We start from the raw sequence: 19012 nt of genomic DNA, 5'->3' as shown, positions 1-19012 counted from the left end.
AACTAAAAATCATCATCGATGCCCGAGGGTACCCGACATCGGGCGCTGTCTGAGAAAGTATTGCATTGGTCGTTGAAGAGCATCATCAATGTCTGCCTCTGTAAATAGTCGTATAGGACATCTCCCATGTCGTGCTAGAATAGTCATGATCCTTTGATGGAGCCTCCGCCAATGTCGTGGTCCCTCTCATAGACGTGGGCGTCTAGCTCTCTTGAGCTCAATGGCTTTGTCAACTAATATACCTTTGGTATAGGTGGGCTCTAGAGTCTGCTGTGAAGCTTGCTCAGGTAACTGTAGTCCCTGCTCTAAAGAGGTCAGCGATCTCCCTCTGTGAATGTCTCCCATTGCTTGATCTCCGCAAGCGACTCTCCCTGTGTCTGCATAGCTCTAACAAGAACAACCCGAGGCATCTCTGATTATAATATCTCATGACTCTAGCCAACGGTCCTGATATCTGATCATGATGACTCATGACTCTAGCCAATGGTCCAAAGCCCTCTCTGAATAGACGATGAAAGTGGCCTCGTATCTCATAGTATACCGGACAATGAAAAATGTTATGTAACTCTGTCTCTGGCTCTATATGACACAACACGCAAATCTTGGCCTCTGCTGGTACTCTCTTGAATCTGCCAGTCTCAATCTCTAATTGATGCGATGATGTGCGGATCAGATCACTAGCACATCGTATCCCATGGGATAAATGAGTGTCCATATAGGTTGGTCTGATCACATATCCACGTTAGTTGGAGAAGATAGAAAGCTGTGTGTTGGCTGTATCCATGTGCTCTTGGTATCTAGCTGAGTCAGATGCTGACGTATGAGTCTAGTGATCTTTGTCTGTGTGAGGATAGGGAGGGTGCATCCAAGGAGTATTGGAACGGAGGTAGTCTATCCATGTTGACACCATGTGACTGAAACCATGATGTTATCTGCCCATACCAACATGTTGTATCCGCCTATAGTGCTAGCTGTCGGGATGACTCAAGGGCTAGCTGAGCATATCTGCCTCTGGAGAGGTCCCATAAAGTGTGCATGAAGGATAGTGATCTAGTAAGTGCCTCCACCACGTGAGGGGGGGGGCAGCTAGCGCGGCTCGAATAATCTCATGTGGCTCTGAGTCCTCTTCATACATCTCCATCCATTAGTGCTACCAAATTTTCCATGATAGTCCACTGAGGGTCCCCAAATCTGGACTCCGTAAAGCATAGCTGAAGCCACTAGAGTGTCAAAAAGCCAAAGCTTTGTTCGAGATTCCTGAAACTAAACCTGGGAACACATCCTCTTCAATCCTCCCAAGGCTGCATAAGCTCTCGTCATTCTAGTCTCAATGCTCTCCTCAAAGAAAACACTCGTCCACTGAAGACTACCCCAAGATAGATGTATGCATCTGTATCCACTCTGGTGTTGTGTTAAATACCATCACCTTGGTTTTCCCCAAGTTATCAGACAATCCACTATCATGAGAAAATGTGTACAAAGCATCTAAGTGACGTTGCATTTCCTTCGGGGAGTCAGAAATCAGCACAATATCATCAACATATAACAATAGTGGGAAGAGTAAGATCTATATCAACTATTCTCGAGTCAGGACTCAGGTGAGGAATGGCAAATCTTTCATGAGCACTCCCCCCCTCCTGCCATTACCTCTACAGAGGCCTGGGGCCAGTATGCATCATCTCTATACACAGTTCTTGACAGCTGCCTCTTCCGGGACCCCCCCGAGCCATGCCAACACACGTGTTTTAACTTTTTTTCACCAATGAGAAGGTGAAGAAGGCCATTGATAGGATGAGGACTGGGAGAGCATATGATCATGATGGCTTAGTGGTTGAGCATTTTATACATGCCAGGGATTTGCTTGTAGAGCTTCTAGCAACGATGTTCAATCGTACCATGTGTGAGGGTCTACCTGATACTTGGAGTTTGTCTAGTATTGTACCTATATTCAAGTCAGGAGACCCTATGGAGCTTGGGAATTATAGCACTATCATGATTGGACACACATTGACACAATTGTACGCATCCATTCTTGAGCAGCAGCTGAGCAGACAGGCAGAGAGAGAGGGTATATGCGCAAGTGGGCAAGCAGGGTTCAGGAGAGGTTTTTCTACTCTTGACCACATTCTGACAAGAGCCATTTATTGAGGAGGGCAAATCACATGGGAGACGGACCTATTGTAGCTTTGTGGACTTCCGCAAAGCATTTGACATAGTGCCCAGAGCTAGATTGATGCGCAAACTTCAGGAGATTGGAGTACTCACAAAGCTGATTTGGGGGGTCATGGCATTATTTAGGTTAATCGGGCATGCACGCACTCCGGAGGGGCCATCTACATTAATTCACTCCACTATCGGAGTGAAGCAGGGCTGCCCGCTCTGTCCTACTATATTTGGTATGTAGTGGATGAGGTTTCCGAATATACTGAGAGAGATGGTGATAGAGGTGCACAGTTGGTAGGGACATGGATTCCACTATTGTTATATGCTGATGATCTTGTGTTGATCTCCGACTCTACGGAGGGGATGCAATGTCAGTTGGATGCTTTGCATAGGTTTGCCCACGACATTAGTTGTCACAAAAATACGGAAGCGTAAACTGACGTTTAATTGCACTTCAAATACTCAAGAGAATTAGAGGGAGCGAGAAAACTTGACACTTCATTGGGGACCAAAAGATGGGCTGGTCCCCCCCATAAAGAGAATATCTTTATTACTAAGGGAGAATCTTTACAAGCACAGGAACGGGACATACGCCCGTCCTCTATTCTTTCTTCTGTTCTGTTCTGACTACTGACTGAGAAAGTGTTTCCACTTTCTTACTGCTTAGGGGATTTCCCCTCTTCTGCGAGATTGGTTGGAAGCTCTCGAAAAGAGAGTCTATCTTCCGAAACAGCTCATCGGAAGCTCTCACAGAGGAGAGTCCATCTTCCGTTATGTGTTGCCTTCATGCTCATTCCTTCATGCATCGAACACAAAAGAGAAACAAGCAAAATGCACACGCACATGCTTGCTGTAATTTTCTGCACATAACTTGAAATTCTTACCTGTGCGCACCCCTACGCCGAAACAGAGGTCTTCTTCGCGATGGAATCACGCCAAACTTGATGTAGACTTAGGATAAGGAGAGAGAAGATAATTTCTATGGCTGATCTGCTGAAAACAGCCCTAATCGAGGTGATTAGGGGTTGAAAACAGAGAATTTCAGCAGCCGCACTCTGCTAAGAGAGCGTCTACGGCAGCTTATCGTGATGAAACTTCACCAGAAGGTGTCTATGACTGTGAGATCCCTTGTTCTTGACAATGGGAGCACAAGGCTACCACATATGTCGCAAGGGACTGCTCTCAAGCTTCAATGGAGGGCTCCACGGCGTAGAGCACGCTCACATTAGGGGGGGTAGGTGCACTGCCAGCCCTGAAAATGGGGGAGGGGGGCTCCTAAATAGCCATCAGGGAGAGGGGGCGCTAGGAAGAGAGAGAGGGTGAGAGTGAGAGTGAGAGAGAGTTAGTTTGCATTGGTAAGTGTGCCACTTGGCACACTTACTTTAAAAACTTAAAAACCATTCAACTTTTGACTTTAAAAACTTCTAGCTCATTAATTAAAAATGTGCAACTAACTAACAACTGCTACCAATGATTCTTTTATGAGAACACCAAAGGTCTGCGGGCGCAATGCCGCACGGGCACTGCACCGCCTTTACCTGTTCACACTTGTCCGTCCGGCCGCCCGCTCGGGCACGGACCGTTAAATTTAATTTCACGAAACTTACCCTAAGGCTTTATTAGCTTTATTAGCCTTAGGGTCACTGTTCTAAGGACCCCATCTCATTCATGTGCTTGTACTGACGTGCGTATTTTTTTTGAGCCTAAAATCTGAGGCTATTGCTTACCCCTTTCTGAAGACCCGATTTCCCAATCACTAGGGCTTCAGGGTAATTTCTGCTAAGGTCCCTCTGAGGTGTTCTAGCCCGCATTTAGGCTCACCTGAGGCCTTAGAACTGCTAGGTCTATTCTGGTGTGCACACAACTAATTAGATAATTCTTTTCTCGTAAATAAATTAATTATTTACAAAGTCTGACTTAGTTACAGTAGTTTGTCTGTGAACCTTGGTAAAACCATGATTATGGTGTTTAACACCACCTCATAGTGGATCAAAAGCACCTGCATTCACATACGGCCATGAGACAATGGAGTACATAGATGCTTACACCTACCTTGGGTTGGTCTTTAGTGGATCAACATTTTCATTGAGGAGCGCAGCAGAGACTAGACTGACCAGAGCCTTTGCAGCATTGGGTGGATTGGAGAGGATGTGTTTACAGATTCAGTTTCAGGAGCCTCGGACAAAGAACTGGTTTTGTGACACTCTAATGGCGTCCGCATTGCTCTATGGAGTTCAGATATGGGGCCTTCAGTGGACCATCATGGGAGGTTGGGTCGCACTGATGGATGGAGAGACATGGAGAAGCCTCTGGTGTTTATGATCTCGCAGCTTATTAGAGCCAAGGCTTCAGTACCACATGACATTATTCGAGCAGAGCTAGCTGCCCCCCCACTGGTGGTTGAGGCGCTCACCAGATGAGTCTCCTTTATACACCGCTTATTGGACCTCCCCAAAGATAGATATGGCCGCCTAGCACTTGAGTCCTCTTGACAATTAGCTATTCAAGGAGATACAACATGCCGGTATCGGGAGATGACATCATGGTTTTAGCCTTCAGGTACATGGGTTCAGCATTGACAGATTACCCCCCTTCCAGTACTCATTGGATGCACCCTCTTTGACTCCTACAGAGTCCGAGATCACCAGGCTCATCCGCTAGGACCGGACTCAGCTAGATACCAGGAGGATGTGGATACAACCGGCACAAGAAGTGGGCACGAAGATGGCTTTCTATAGAGAGCATCTTCTCTAGCTTATTGAGGATTGTTTTGTGACGAGGCACTCTCGAGATTAGAGACAGCTGGGGTGCTACTTGCTAGAGATATAGAGGCACACGGACACACTTTATATTCAGAGGACAGCCCACCTTCCGAGATATCATGCACTCTCGAGATCAAAGACAGCTGGGGTGCTACTTTCTAGAGATATAGAGGCACAGGGACACACTTCTGCAGCCACCTACAAAGACCTTGGGGGCGGGGGGGGGGGGGGAGACAGTCAGCTTACAGATTTCTTTCAGAGAGCCACACCCCTTCCATTCCTAGACCCACCGAGGGGAGTGACCCTCAGCAGGCTGAGGCGAGCTGGGCCAGACGACGGCTACCAGAGGCCAGGCCCCACGACTCCACCGCAGACAGATCGAGGAGATCCCGACTCGAGCACATCGAACTGCCGAGGAGATGAGCCTAGATGATGGCTCACCCAGAGGCATTCATCGGGGGAACCCTTACTCCCGGCCCTCCCATGTGCTACATTTTACACCCCCCCACCCTTAGCATATAGACATGCACATATTCCTAGTACTAGAGCTCCAACCATCCCCATAGATCTCATCACCCACTAGACGTCCTTCTCTCTTTTATTTTGTACCAGTCTGAAACTATTTTGTCTTTTCCGATAGACAGAGGACATACACACATTAATACTTGATTTGTCTCATAGGCCGACTTCGGCCTCACATATACGTTAAAAATATTTCTTTCTTCTTCTTCTTCTCTCTCTCTCTCTCTCTCTCTCTCTCTCTCTCTCTCTCTCTCTCTCTCTCTCTCTCTCTCTCTCTCTCTCTGTGGCACAAAAAGTGGCTGTCTACTGTGTACAAAGAGACCATTGGGGATGCTCAAAGGCCTATCACCCAGAGGATGTACAAGACGGGGGGTATACAGTGAGCGCTATCTGTACATTAGGGTGGCATGTATGAAGAACGTAAAATGAACCATTGGGGAGGTGCGTAGTGCAATGTAATGTGTCTGTGGTCCAAACTGAAAAGACTCTCTCTCTCTCTCTCTCTCTCCCGACTTGAAGATAGGTACAATAGTAGATAGGCTCCAAGTATCAGGCAAGCCCTCACACATGGCACGGTTGTACGCATCTGTTCTTAAGCAGCAGCTGAGCAGATGGGCAGAGAGGGAGGGGATACGCGCAACCGGGCAGGCAGGTTTCAGGAGGGGTTTTTCTACTCTTGACCATATCTTGACACTCAGAGCCATCATTGAGGAGGGCAGATCGCATGGGAGACGGATCTATTGCAGCTTTGTGGATTTCCGCAAAACATTTGACACAGTGCCCAGAGCTAGATTGATGCGCAGATTACAGCAGATGGGAGTACCCACAGAGCTCATTTGGGGGGTCATGGCATTATACAGGTCAGTAGTGGGGCATGTACGCACCCCAGAGGGTCTATCCACACCGGTTTACTCCACTATTGGGGTGAAGCAGGGCTGCCCGCTCTCTCCTACTCTATTTGGTATGTATGTAGATGAGGTTTCTGACTACATTGAGAGAGATGGTGATAGAGGTGCACAGCTGGCAGGGACATGGATTCCACTATTGTTATATGCTGATGATATTGTTTTGATCTCTGACTCTCTAGAGGGGATGCAACGTCACCTGGATGCTTTGCATAGGTTTGCCCAAGAAAGTGGTTTGTCCGTCAACCTTGGTAAAACCAAGGTCATTGTATTTAATACCACCCCACAGTGGATCAGGAGGTCAGCACCCGCCTTCACATACGGCCAGGAGAAGGTGGAGTATACAGATGCTTACACTTACCTTGGAGTGGTTTTTAGTGGGCCAACATTTTCATTGAGGAGGGCAGGAGAGACTAGATTGACCAAAGCCCATGCAGCATTGGGTAGATTGGAAAGGATGTGTTCACAGGTTCAGTTTCAGGAGCCTCGGATGAAGCTCTGGCTCTTTGATACTTTGGTGGCTTCTGCATTGCTTTATGGAGCTGAGGTTTGGGGACCTTCACTGGACCATCATGGGAGGACAGGCCGTAGTGATGGATGGGGGGACATGGAGAAGCCTCTGGTCTCTATGATCTCGCTGCTGATTAGGGCCAAGGCTTCAGTACCACGTGCTATTATACGAGCAGAGCTAGCTGTCCCCCCACTGGTGGTTGAGGCGCTCACCAGATCTGTCTCCTTCATGCACCGCCTATGGGAACTTCCTAGAGACAGATATGCACGCCTTGCACTTGAGTCCTCTCGACAGTTAGCCATGCAGGGAGATACAGCATGCTGGTATGGGGAGATGACATCATGGTTTTAGGTGCATGGGTTCAGCATAGACAGATTGCCTCCTTTCCAGTACTCACTGGATGCGCCCTCTCTGACTCTTTACAAAGTCCGAGATCACGAGGCTCATTCGCCAGGACTTGACTCAGCTAGACACCAAGAGGACATGGATACAGCTAGTACAGGAGCTGGGCACGAAGATGGCTTTCTCCAGAGAGCATCTCCTCCACCTTACGGAGGATGGTTTTGTGACGAGGCCCAGATACATGGACACTCACCTGTCTCATGGGATACGATGTGCTATTGGCGAGATACGCACGTCTTCACACCAGCTGTGGATCGAGACTGGGAGATACAACGGAGTATCAGCAGAGGCCAGGACATGCCCCCTGTGTGTCATCGAGCCTGAGACAGAGTTGCACTACACATGCCACTGCCCCGTCTACTACGAGATATGAGGCCGCTTCCATTGCTTGTTCAGAGAGGGCTTTGGACCATTCTCTAGAGTCATGCGGTACGAGGATCAGAGATGCCTGGGTTTGTTTTTGCTCGATTTGCTCGAGCTACACAGACACAGAGAGAGCCTGATGAGAGGAGAGGCTAGCCAGTCTCAGAGACAGATCACAGACTTCTTTAGAGCTGCCACTGGACACCCGGAGGAGTTACTACCACAGCAGCGCTCGTCGCTTTACACCAGAGGCATACTGATCGACTGAGCGACTGAGCTGGGGAGATCCAGACGCCCACGACTGCGGAGGACTACATAGCATCGACAGAGGCTGCATCAGAGGATTCGGGTCACTTTGGCTCGACATGCACGACGCCCGGTCAGACTACTGACCATGGAGGAGATTGATGAGATCCAGCGATCGATGCTGGATCTCCTGTGATCTAGCTATCCCAGCTAGCTGTTTTAGCTGCTTAGTCCACACCCAGCAGTCTAGGATTCCATAGTATATTATTTTGTCATTCTGTCATTTTTGTCATCTTGTTACTCTGACTTTGTATCAGATCCACCACATTGTAACTTTCTGGTCTCATAGGTCACTTTGGCCTTTTGAAGACGTTAATATAACATTTCATTTCATTTCATTTCTCTCTCTCTCTCTCTCTCTCTCTCTCTCTCTCTCTCTCTCTCTCTCTCTCTCTCTCGACTGTGGAGGACTACACAGCATCGACGGAGGTTGCATCAGAGGATTCGGATCACTTTGGCCCAGCATGCACGACGCCCGGTCAGGCTATTGATCATGGAGGAGATTGATGAGATCCGCCAGCGACCAACGCTGGATCTTTTGTGATCTGTGATTTAGCTATCCCACCTAGCTGGATCTTTTGTGATCTGTGATTTAGCTATCCCACCTATCTGCTTCGATCACACCTAGCTGTTTCAGATTCCATAGCATTTTATTCTGTCATTTTATTTTGTCATTTTTGTTACTTTGACTTTGTATCAGATCCACCACATTGGGTCTCATAGGTCATTCTGGCCTTCTGAAGACGTTAATATAACATTTCATTTCATTTCATTTCTCTCTGGGTGCGCACGTATTACAGCTTCTTCCGTCTCTGAGAGTCCACTTCGTGCTTCGGCTCTGTGCATGCTCGATGCTTATAGGAGACACTTCTTTTAAAGCTTTCTTCACAAGCTGAGTTACAGCACTTGTGTGTAGGCCCTAGGGTTTGGTTGGTCTCTCAGTAGTGTTACACTTACTTTAGAATATGTCAGACTTGATGTATCAAAATTTCTTTTAGACTTTTCTTCTTTGCATACTAAAGTTGCTTTGAATGCTTTGCAGCTCTGAATGTCAGTGTCGAAAGTGGCAGGACTGACTGCAAGTGCACGTAGAAGTTTCCAAAAAATACATTCATTCAGTTGGCACTCATCTTTGTGCTCGCCTTGTTACGTTAAATTTTTCAGCAACATGGCAGAAGACTCAAAGACAGTCAAAGAGGTTAGCAGCAGCAAGATTTTTGATGGCTTCAATAGGCGATACAACCATTTGAGCTCCGCATGTGGCTGCCATATGAATTTCAGTATCTACTTTCCTCCTGCAGCAGCCACTGCAAAAGTCCCTGTAAGATTGTTTCTAATGCGTCTTCTGAAGTCAAATGGAACACATTGAATAATAGTATATAATGCTGTGCTTCAAGTGGAAGTGATTATAGGCGTTGGATTGCATCTTGTTGGTGGCAGGTGCTATATTGGTTATCTGGCCTCACATGCACAGATGAAAATTTCATCCAGAAATCAGGAGCTCAGCGAGCTGCAGCAAAAAAGGGCATTGCTCTCATCTGCCCTGACACATCTCCAAGTAAGAAGGGTCATAAAAATAGAAACAAAGCTTCCTTACAAGATAATTTAGAACTGCATTGCTTTTTGAGCTTCATTTTTCTGCACTTTTCCTTACATTCCTGTTTTATAGAAACTGTTCAATACTTGCTTTGGGTTCTGCACTACTGAAGCAGCCTGAGTTCGGAGCTTGTGGTTTGGAGCTTGTGATTGTAGAATTTAGCTACCTCTCCAGTGTGTAATAACTTCATGGTCCAACTTAGAAAGCTAAATTAAATTCCTGGGGCGTATTACTTTTTTGCTAGTTAACCTTTTAGTAATCCTTTTTCTCGTAAGTTCTGTTTTCTTCATTCTTATAGTCAAGCCATCATTGGATTCTACCTAGTTAGCCTGACACCCCTGGTATCCTGTTAAAATAGTTCTCGAAAGTCAACGTCTATAGAGAGAGCAGATTCTCCTGTTTCAGACAGTTTCAATGTGTTTTAGTGTTGCACTCCTATGTAACTTGTATATAGGAGAAGATTATAAAGTATAGATCGAATAAATTTGTAAGTAACTGGCCCAATGCCTTCCGGAAATGTTCTGAGTATAGTTTTTATGATGCTTATGCCACTGGGATTGAATTAGCCTTTGTATGCAGGAGGAGTGAATGTGGAGGGAGATTCAGATAGTTGGGACTTCGGTGTAGGTAAGGCTTTATGAAATGCTGCATGTTGGACTTGTAATAAGCAAGTTACTTTGTTTTTGTTGTTCTTGTCTCCAGCATTGATTTGCTGTTTTCTGACAGGCTGGTTGCATAGATAAAGCCTGTTGTGTTGGGTTTAATGCTTTCAGGATAACAAATTGACAGAACAAACACTGCTAAACCTTCTTGTCTTAACAATTCATCTGATTTAAGGCCGACTTATATTTAGGTTGTGATGCCGATGATGTATTACAGACTGCAGTCATGGTTACATTTTGGTGATTCTTATTTACTTCTATTTGCGGCCACATTTTGGATCTGAGATTTTCTGATTCCTAGTACTGTTGATGTGTGAAGGGTGACATTAATTTGGAGTCCGTGTGTTTTTGTCCTTCAGAATTGAAGGTGGAAATAGCAATTAAGGCAACTTTCGCTGCCCTCTCCTCGGGCGATCACTTTTCAAAATGTGTATCACATCTAATTAGTTAAGCAGAGAGGATTATTAATACTCCAAAATGTATACTTTTATGTATACATTGGAAGTTTGTGGGGGTTTTTAAATAGGCACACACTGTAAATTTAACGTGTATATTGGGATATTATCAATAATCTCTTAACCATATGTGATATAGGGAGCTTTTGATGACTGACCGCCCTGGGCTCTCTCTTAGTTGCAGATTACTTGACCCTGGAAAAGGGCCAGCTCACTGCTGCCCATGATTTGCTGAGTATTCACAGCCCTCTTCTCTTGCTGTAGAGCCTCTTTCTGGCCAACGGGAAGTTCTTCCGTTGAGTAAGACCTTCCTCCACATCACTTGGGGTGCACCACAATGGGCGAGAAAAGCATCGACAAATTTACCGGCCAAGGCTTCCACACACATGGCAAGCCAAAACTAAGGGATACTTGATGAATAAGCACTCTCTCTCGTCCAGCCCGTTGTTTTCCCAATTGATTGAAGCAGGATCCACATCCAGGGATCAAACACAAATCAGCCAGCTCATTAGTAGTAAGTCCTGCACTCTTAATATCCGATTTTTTAATTGATATACATCTTAATGTTAGAGTTTTGCACAATGTTTTTTGCACTCTGCATTCTTTACAAAGGTGGGTTCTTGGTAGTAAATTTTATTGTTATCAATTTCAAACCTGTTACAGCTATGAAATCCCAAGTTGAGAGGTGCTTTTGTCGGGCGTGTTTTACTGAAATGCAATACAATCAGACAGCCCATTGCCATTGCAAACTTTGTATGAAGGGTTGCTTAAGCTTACTCGATGCCATAAGGAATGGTCTTGTGGCGGTGTCAGGGGATATGTGTTTGCTACGTGAGCCGGGCAGGCGCTGGGCCTCTGGTTGTGGGAGGTGACGAAGAGAAAGAACAAGAACAATTGATGCAATTGACTTTGGTAATCGCTGTAATCATCAACTAATTGATTAATATGTTTGAGTACAACTTAATCTTTAGCCAAGGCGGTAACAACACGGTCACTTGGATCATCTGTTGACTAGGAGTTTAAGCTCCCGCTTTACAGAATTAATCGGGCCGTTAACGACACCGACTTTAACAGAATGATTAATCAAACATTAGCTGATGACGGTGATGAAAATTTTTCTCTGTCGCTTTATCTGCTTCAAATGCCTCACGGATGCTGCAAGCTTCAATTCACTTAACTATTGCCGTTCTCCTGCTCTTGACCTCTTGCTTCTTTAGGTTGAGTCACTTGCTTATGCATGAGAGAGAGACTGCCTTCTCCTCCTTCGACTTCTCAAGCTTATCCGAGAACGAGAGCTTCCCTCTTCCACTTCTTCGAGCTCCTGAATCCCCTTTGCTTCATCTCCCTCAAGCATCTCAAGGGCCGAGAGAGAGAGCCTTGCTTTGTATCACCGATACGAGAAGAGAGAGCGGGAGAGAGCCTTTGCTTTGGTAGCTGATGTCGAGAGAGAGGAGGAGCGAGCTTCCTTGTTTCTGAGCTCCCGGCCTCGCCTCTTTTCCGAACTCCCGCCCCTTCTTTGGTCGTTCCTCACTCCTTGCCAATATTTTCTTCCCTTGGAGTCCTCCTTCCAAGCTTTTCTTGTTTTGATGACGAGAGCAAGAGAGAGGAAGAGCTTTGCTTGTCGAGGATGACCCGCGAGCTTCTTCCCCTTCTCGCCTTTCGACTCCCTTTTTCCTCTTTGCTTGGCTTCTTCTCATGCAAAAGCCCGATGGAGAGAGAGAGAGAGAGAGAGCACGCCATCTCTCCAAGCTTCGAGAGAGAGAGCACACCTCGTCTCCCCCACTTCGAGAGAGAGAGAGCTCGCTATGCTCGAGGTTCCTCCCTTCTCTCCCTTTGTTATGCTTTTCATGCAATATCCTATTTATAACCCCTCCCTCCCTTAGCAACGACGGCACCGTCGTTGCTAGGGAGGCAAAAAACCCGTTCTTATGACGTGGCATTGCAGGATTTCGGGCAGCTTCAAACGCGAGGCGACTAGCACCGAAAATATGCGCGAGGTGATCCTTTGCTTGTTTCATCTCTACTGCGAGGGCATCTGAGGCCCGCCTTTGCAACCGCGAGCTCTTCTTCTTGCTTGCGCCCTCCCTGCTCGCTTCTTGCCCGCCATGCTATTCTGCTTTCCCACTAAAGCTCCAATAAATTTCCCCTTTTGGGTGGACGGCCATATTATAAGCGGCCTTTTAATTCATGCTATGGGCGACGAAAAGATCTTTGGGATAAATAGCCCGTCCAGGTGACGACATTCGGAACACGATCGAGACAAAATCTCCCAGATGGCACTCCAACCGAGTGGACCGGACTGGTACGGAACCGGCTCCCGGTGAATCTTTAATGGCCAATAACTTGGCAACTGAAACCCCGATCACTGTTCTGAAAAGACCGATGCGCTCCAAAAATTGAGCACTTTAGCCCGACGCATTCACTTCAATTCTGTCACCTCAGCTGCAGTTGCCCAATCCGGTGCGGATCTGCATTAACTCCAACTTCAAACTGCCATAACTTCTTCACCGTAACTCCAATCGACGAGCCGTAAAGACAGGCTGGTAGAGCACATCAAGCACTACAGTTCTAGATCATAATATCCCATCTTTGTTCACTCCAAGCATAATCATTTTTGGCATCATTAAGGCATCTGTTGGTCCTTTTAAGCTGCATCTGACATACATTAATCATTTTTTTTTTCCGAGAAAAAGATCCTTCTATTAGTTAATGAAAACTGCCCATAGGGTTACATCCACCTCTGCAAGAGAGGGCTACAACAAGCATGATGGGGAGATTCTCCCAATGAAAAAACAACATATATACAATGAGGCTAAATCAAGAGATGGGAGGAGGGAAGAGCCACACAGGTGGACAATAGTGCCATCTGAGCACCCCCTGGACTATGGTGTAGAAAGGCCCAGAGCGCCAGAGTCGAAGGAAAGCCTTGCGGCGCTCCCGCATGCGGTCGGAGCTACCCTGTAGTCCCTCAAGCTGTCCTCTGAGAGTATGGATCAGCTCTAGCCAAAAATCACGATCAGTCTCTGAGGGCGAGCCTCAAAGATGCGGAAACAACGGGCCCGCCAGATGAACCAAAGTGTCAGGCCACTGATGAGCTCCCAACACTCCTCTCTCTCACTGCACCACTCCTGTGGAGTAAGCTCTGTAGCAGACTGGAGTGTAGGTCGCCCCCCCTGCATCACTATCATCCTGCTGTTGGAAGATAGCTCAAACTGAAGTGCCGGGCCCGTGAGTGTGGACCATGCCGCTGCCCCCCAAGTGTACTGTCGAGCCGTGGAGAGAGCAGGCATCAGCCGAAGAACTCGTAGCCACACCTCCTGGGCCGAGGGACAGTCCCAAAGACAATGATGCTGACTCTCCACCAACTGGTCACAGGCTGCACATGCGGCCGAAAGACCACAATGAACAAGCCAACTCCCTACTGCTGTGGCTCTGTGTGCAACCAACCACTGAAACAAAGTGACGCGCCTCGGTTGTCTGGAGTCCCACTGCCTCTGCCAAAAGGTTGCCAAGAACTCTGAGGCCCTCCTCCTGCCTATGACGTGCTGCAGCGGGGCGGGCCTCTCTGTGTGCTGCAAGTATATGACGTCCAAGCCGAAGAGTGTACTGAAAGAAGGGGACTCCTGGGCGGTTTGCAGAAGAGAAGGGGTCCCTCCATAGCCACTCACCAGGATCCCACTGTACTCGTGCCAGTGGACAACACTCCCAAGCCCATAGCCTCCAGTGTCCAGTGTCAAGAGCTGCTGGGTCAGGGTCTATGACGCAAGTCCTCCCACAGATGCCCACAACTCGGATCCTCTGGAAACAGCACTCTGCTACCTGCGGGGCCTCTACTGCAACTCGTTGTAATCGTCCCCCACTCTGAAGCTCGAAGAACAGGGCTGGGACAGTCTCTGAGCAGGCCTTGATTGAAATGAGAACCTCCAGTCGTGTGAAGGCTCGCATCCACCGGGGTGCTACTGGCTCGAGAGGCGTGAGCCACTCAGCTGGAACTGACTCTGAGATGTCCTGACACATGCTCTGCACCCCTCTCATGCCCTGTAGCTGGAAACCCTGCACCTCCTCTGACAAACCTGTGAACTCTAGCCAGTCACCTAGAGAGCGCGCTGGACCTGCTGCCATGGGACCCCAAGAAACATGAGCCCGACTCCCAACCAAGTGGCCTCTCTGAGTGCTAACCATGGAGTTCCAGACGAGGGGCTTCCGTAGGCGCTCCTCCGTGCATGTCGATTGTCTCTGCTCTAGGCCACGCCGTAAGAGCTCCCAAGATCGAAGCAAACTCACAGCGAAGCGGTCCTCCAGTCTCCTGCTCAAACCAACTCGGCGCAACTCTGTAAAGATCCATCTCGTCGAAGGTTGCCAAGGGCCCCCTGACTGAGGCACCCTGGCGCGAAGCCTCTGCAGCAAGAACTCCTTCCAGGGCTCCTCGCCTGGAAGAAGTCCTTTGACGACGAACTTCCCAAGAAGGGCTGTGCTCTGCTGTGCTGGATCAATGATCCCAAGCCCTCCCTGAGAACAAGGAAGTGTGATGACTGACCAAGCCACCTTGGCTCGGGCAATCTGAGTGTCACGACCTGACCAAAGGAAGTTCCTGATCAGCCTCTCTACCTGGCTGATACAAGAACTCGAGAAGATCCAGCAAGAAGTGATGTACCACATAGTCGCCAACAACACCTGGTTGGCAACTACTACTCTACCGGCCAACGAAAGTCGTGCTGAGCTCCAATGTAACAGCTTTCTCCTGATGGACAGGAGAAGAGGAGCAATCTGCTGCTCGGGAGACAAGTCCAAACCAACCTGACAACCCAAATACCGAACTGCAGTCCCTGGGGGAATCCACTTGAAACCCTCTCCTGGCATCCAATCTGGCACAGGAGCACTACCAACCGAGAAAGCCACTGTCTTTCTCCAGTTGATCAGTGCGCCCGATGCACAACAGAAGGTCTCCAAAGCCTGCTCACATCTGTGTAGATTGGCCTCCTGGCCCTCTAAGTACAAGGCTGAGTCGTCGGCAAACTCAGCGGCGTCCAGAAGCTCATCTCCCTGAATAGGGAGTGCTAAGCCCCTCAGACCAACCTGCTGTGACACCAAAAATCTGCTCATCGCCTCCGCATAGAACAGAAAGAGAAAGGGGGCAAGAGGACAACCCTGTCTGACCAATCGTGTGAGCATGAAGCGCTCACCTCTACCTCCTGCCAAAAGCACCTGACTGTGAGCCTGTCTGTACAAAGCTGACACCCCTCTGATCCAAGCATCTGAGAAGCCCATCCTGCGTAGAGTGCCCTCTAGAAAGTCCCAGTCAACTCTGTCATATGCCTTCTCAAAATCGAGAAGAAGAATCACAAGGTCCTTCCCACGGAGCTGTGCTAGGGCAGAAGCCTCCCAGAAAGTGAAGATGTTGTCAAGGATACTGCGTTCCTTGACAAAACCTGTCTGAGTCCCATGTATAAGGCTCTCCAAAAGTGGCTGAATCCTCAAACTCAGAGCCTTGGCAAGAATTTTGTAGGCTGATTTGAGGATGGTGATGGGGCGCCACTGTCGAATCTCATCCAAGGAGCCACCCTCCTTTGGAACGAGGTAAATCAGGCCCTCACTCATGCTATCCGGCATCACTCCTGTGTGCAGAATGTACTGAAAGGCACTACAAAGATCTGGGCCAGGCCGGTCCCAATACTCCAAGAAGAAGCTGGGAGTCAGCCCATCCTCACCTGGACAGCTACCATGAGGGAGGGCCCTAAGAGCCGTTTGCAGCTCCTCAAGCTGAAGAGGCATCTCTAGCCTCTGGCGCATCTCCTCAGTCACAAGACAAGGCATCTGTGCCCAAACCTGCTCCCTGCATGCATCCTGTCGCTCTGACTGGGGCTCAGCCGACAATAACTCACGGTAAAAGTCAATAGCAACTGCACGCATATCCTCGGGCTCACAAACAACTGACCCATCGGGTCTCCTCAACTGATTGACCTTGGCATGCGAGTGCCGACGTCCCACTGTCTCAAAAAAAGCACCTGTCACTCTGTCACCCACCTGAGTCCACTGAGATGCCTGTCGGTGAAAGGCAAACTCATGACGTCTCTTCTCTGTGCAAGCAAGCTCCTGTCGAGCCTGCTGTAACTGCTCCTTCAACCATGGACTGTCTGGATGCTGCTCCTGCATCCTCTGTAGTGAAGCAATGCCTCGTATGAGACGCTGCTCCTCCTCTCTCGCTGCAGCCCGTCGAGCAAGAGACTCCTGGAGAAAAAAGTGGCTAAGCTGAGCTAGGCCTAGGGCCACTCTGTCTGCAGGTAGAGCCTGGCTGTCCATGCCCTCTGTCCAGAGAGCCTCTACCCTCTCTCTGAGTAATAAGTCCAACAAGACCTGCTCTGGGATGCGAAGCATCGTGCTCCCACTCCTTTGCCTGTCTGCCACTGTGAGGATCACTGGTGCATGGTCCGAGAAGGATGTCCCTTCCAGGATGCCCATTGATCCCCCCAAGTCACTGAAGTGGTCACTAGTGTAGAAGCGATCTATCCGCGATAGATTCACTCCTCCCACTCTGCGGTCCGATCTAGAGAAGGCAAGACTCGCTGGAGGCCTCACAAAGCCAGAGTGCTGCCATGTATCCGAGACCCTCAAAGTCATACACAACCTCTCCCAAGCTGCTAACTCGACTCCATGCACAGTAGCATGGCTGCCTCCAATCCTGTCAGAAGGGTCCTCCAACATGTTGAAGTCCCCTCCTACACACCAATGGTCAACCTGTGGCAAAGACTCAACAATCTGTGACCAAAACTCTGCACGAGCACTCACCACATTGGGCGCATAGATGTTTTAGGAAGCCCACAAGGCCACCCTGAACCTGCATAGTAATCCACTGAGCCCTGCCTGACACAATAATCCCTCTGTCCACAATGGCATGCTGCAATGAGTCCGCAATAGTCATACATACCCCACCCTGGATGCCTCAAGGTCCAAAAGCAGCTGACGAAAAGGTATCATATCGTCCACGCAAAATCTGACCACATCGCCGAATGCGGCTCTCAGACAGATGGTGCTCCTGAAGCATAAGGAGATCAATCTCTCTTCCCACAAGGCAACGTTGAAGCTCCTGACGCAATCGGCCCCGCTGTCGCTGAAAGTGGGGCCCACCTAGTCCCTGCACGTTCCACGAGACGATCCTCATGGGGAGCGAGAGAGAACAGATGCTGCCGTAGCAGCAAGACGGGCTATCTTCGAGGCTGGCTTGGATGGGGAGTAATCCGCATCCGAGCGTCCTCTAGATAGGCGAGACTAGTGAGTGCCTAGCCAAAGCCCAAGCAGAGCGAGCCGTGCGTAAAGCAACCTCCTCTGTCCAGGAGTCCTCATGAATGTATACATAGCAAGGCAAACATTGCGTATCAACAAAAAAGTACACCACAATGTGCCTACATCCTACTGAGTCTGGGGGTGTCACCGCAAACTTGGCCAGTGGCCACAAAGTCTGCAGCAAATCTGTAACTCCAAGTTCTCCCATGTGGTGAGAGAACTCGAGAACCCGTGTATGCAACCATCCCACCACTGAGTCGAGGGACCACTCTGTCTCGGCCCTACCACAGAGGGGGAAGGAGAAACCAACTACTGAGTCCAAGGCCTTTGTCCCCCTAGCGGCGAGGAACAAAGCATGGACCCTGAAGCAGGCTGCCTCGTGGTCTGCTGCGGAATCGCCGAGAAAGCGAGTGAACCCGTAGTCGAAGAAATCCCAGCGGCGTCGGAGGTCAATGCTCGTCAGACCACGAGGGATAGCTGCAAGGGAAGATGTCTGAATCTGCAGAGGGGGCCGCAAGAAGGGCTGACCCTCTCACGCTAGGCGACTCGTGGCAAAGGCGCTGCCAAGAGATCTCCTAGCCGCCGGCGAGGGACGAGTCTCCTGAGTCGACTGTGGAGAAGGAGCTGGGGGGAGGGCGGAGGGGAAGAGGAGCGGGGTGGGGCGACAGAGGTAGAGGGGCGAGGAGGGGAGTGGACGGGAGCAGAGGGCGGGGGGGAGGATGAGGAGGAGGAGGGGAACTCTGAAGGGGGGGCGGCTGGCGAGGGTGAAGCGGAGGTGGAGGTTGGCGTAGAGGGCTCCTCCTGCTCAAGAGGACCAAAGCGGTTCCCCGTGGGAACCCACTGCAGCTGAGTAGGCACCTGAGGGCCACTCTGAGTGCTAGGCTGTCGCTGTGGCCCCTGGCGTCGACGGCCACGGGCCTGCTGCCACCCCTCCTGCGCTGCAGCCCCAGGCTCGGAGGGTGGCTCTGAATCGGTGCGTTGTGCCGCTAGCTGTGGCTACGGCCCAGCCTTGGCAGGCTGGGGCTGAGACTGAGGTGCTGGTCGTGGCCTCCTCCGTGGACAGGTCGGGCGAGGGGGCTTCTG

At 49.3% G+C, this 19012-nt stretch overlaps 1 protein-coding gene across 1 annotated transcript in view; it reads left to right on the top strand.

Annotated features, from left to right (window-relative positions):
• The window catches only part of SFGH (S-formylglutathione hydrolase), a 117795-nt gene that overhangs the window by 43155 nt on the left and 55628 nt on the right, over window positions 1-19012 (top strand). Inside the window, exons 2-4 of the mRNA XM_086512259.1 lie at window positions 8977-9255; window positions 9375-9492; window positions 10111-10158. Coding sequence (XP_086368385.1) covers window positions 8983-9255; window positions 9375-9492; window positions 10111-10158 — 439 coding nt within the window. The 5' untranslated portion in view covers window positions 8977-8982. The remainder of the gene's footprint in view (window positions 1-8976; window positions 9256-9374; window positions 9493-10110; window positions 10159-19012) is intronic.

Source organism: Adiantum capillus-veneris, chromosome 5 (assembly GCF_014529385.1).
Source record: "Adiantum capillus-veneris isolate H3 chromosome 5, ASM1452938v2, whole genome shotgun sequence".
Lineage (NCBI taxonomy): Eukaryota > Viridiplantae > Streptophyta > Polypodiopsida > Polypodiales > Pteridaceae > Adiantum > Adiantum capillus-veneris.
This window is presented reverse-complemented; position numbering and strand designations above follow the sequence as displayed.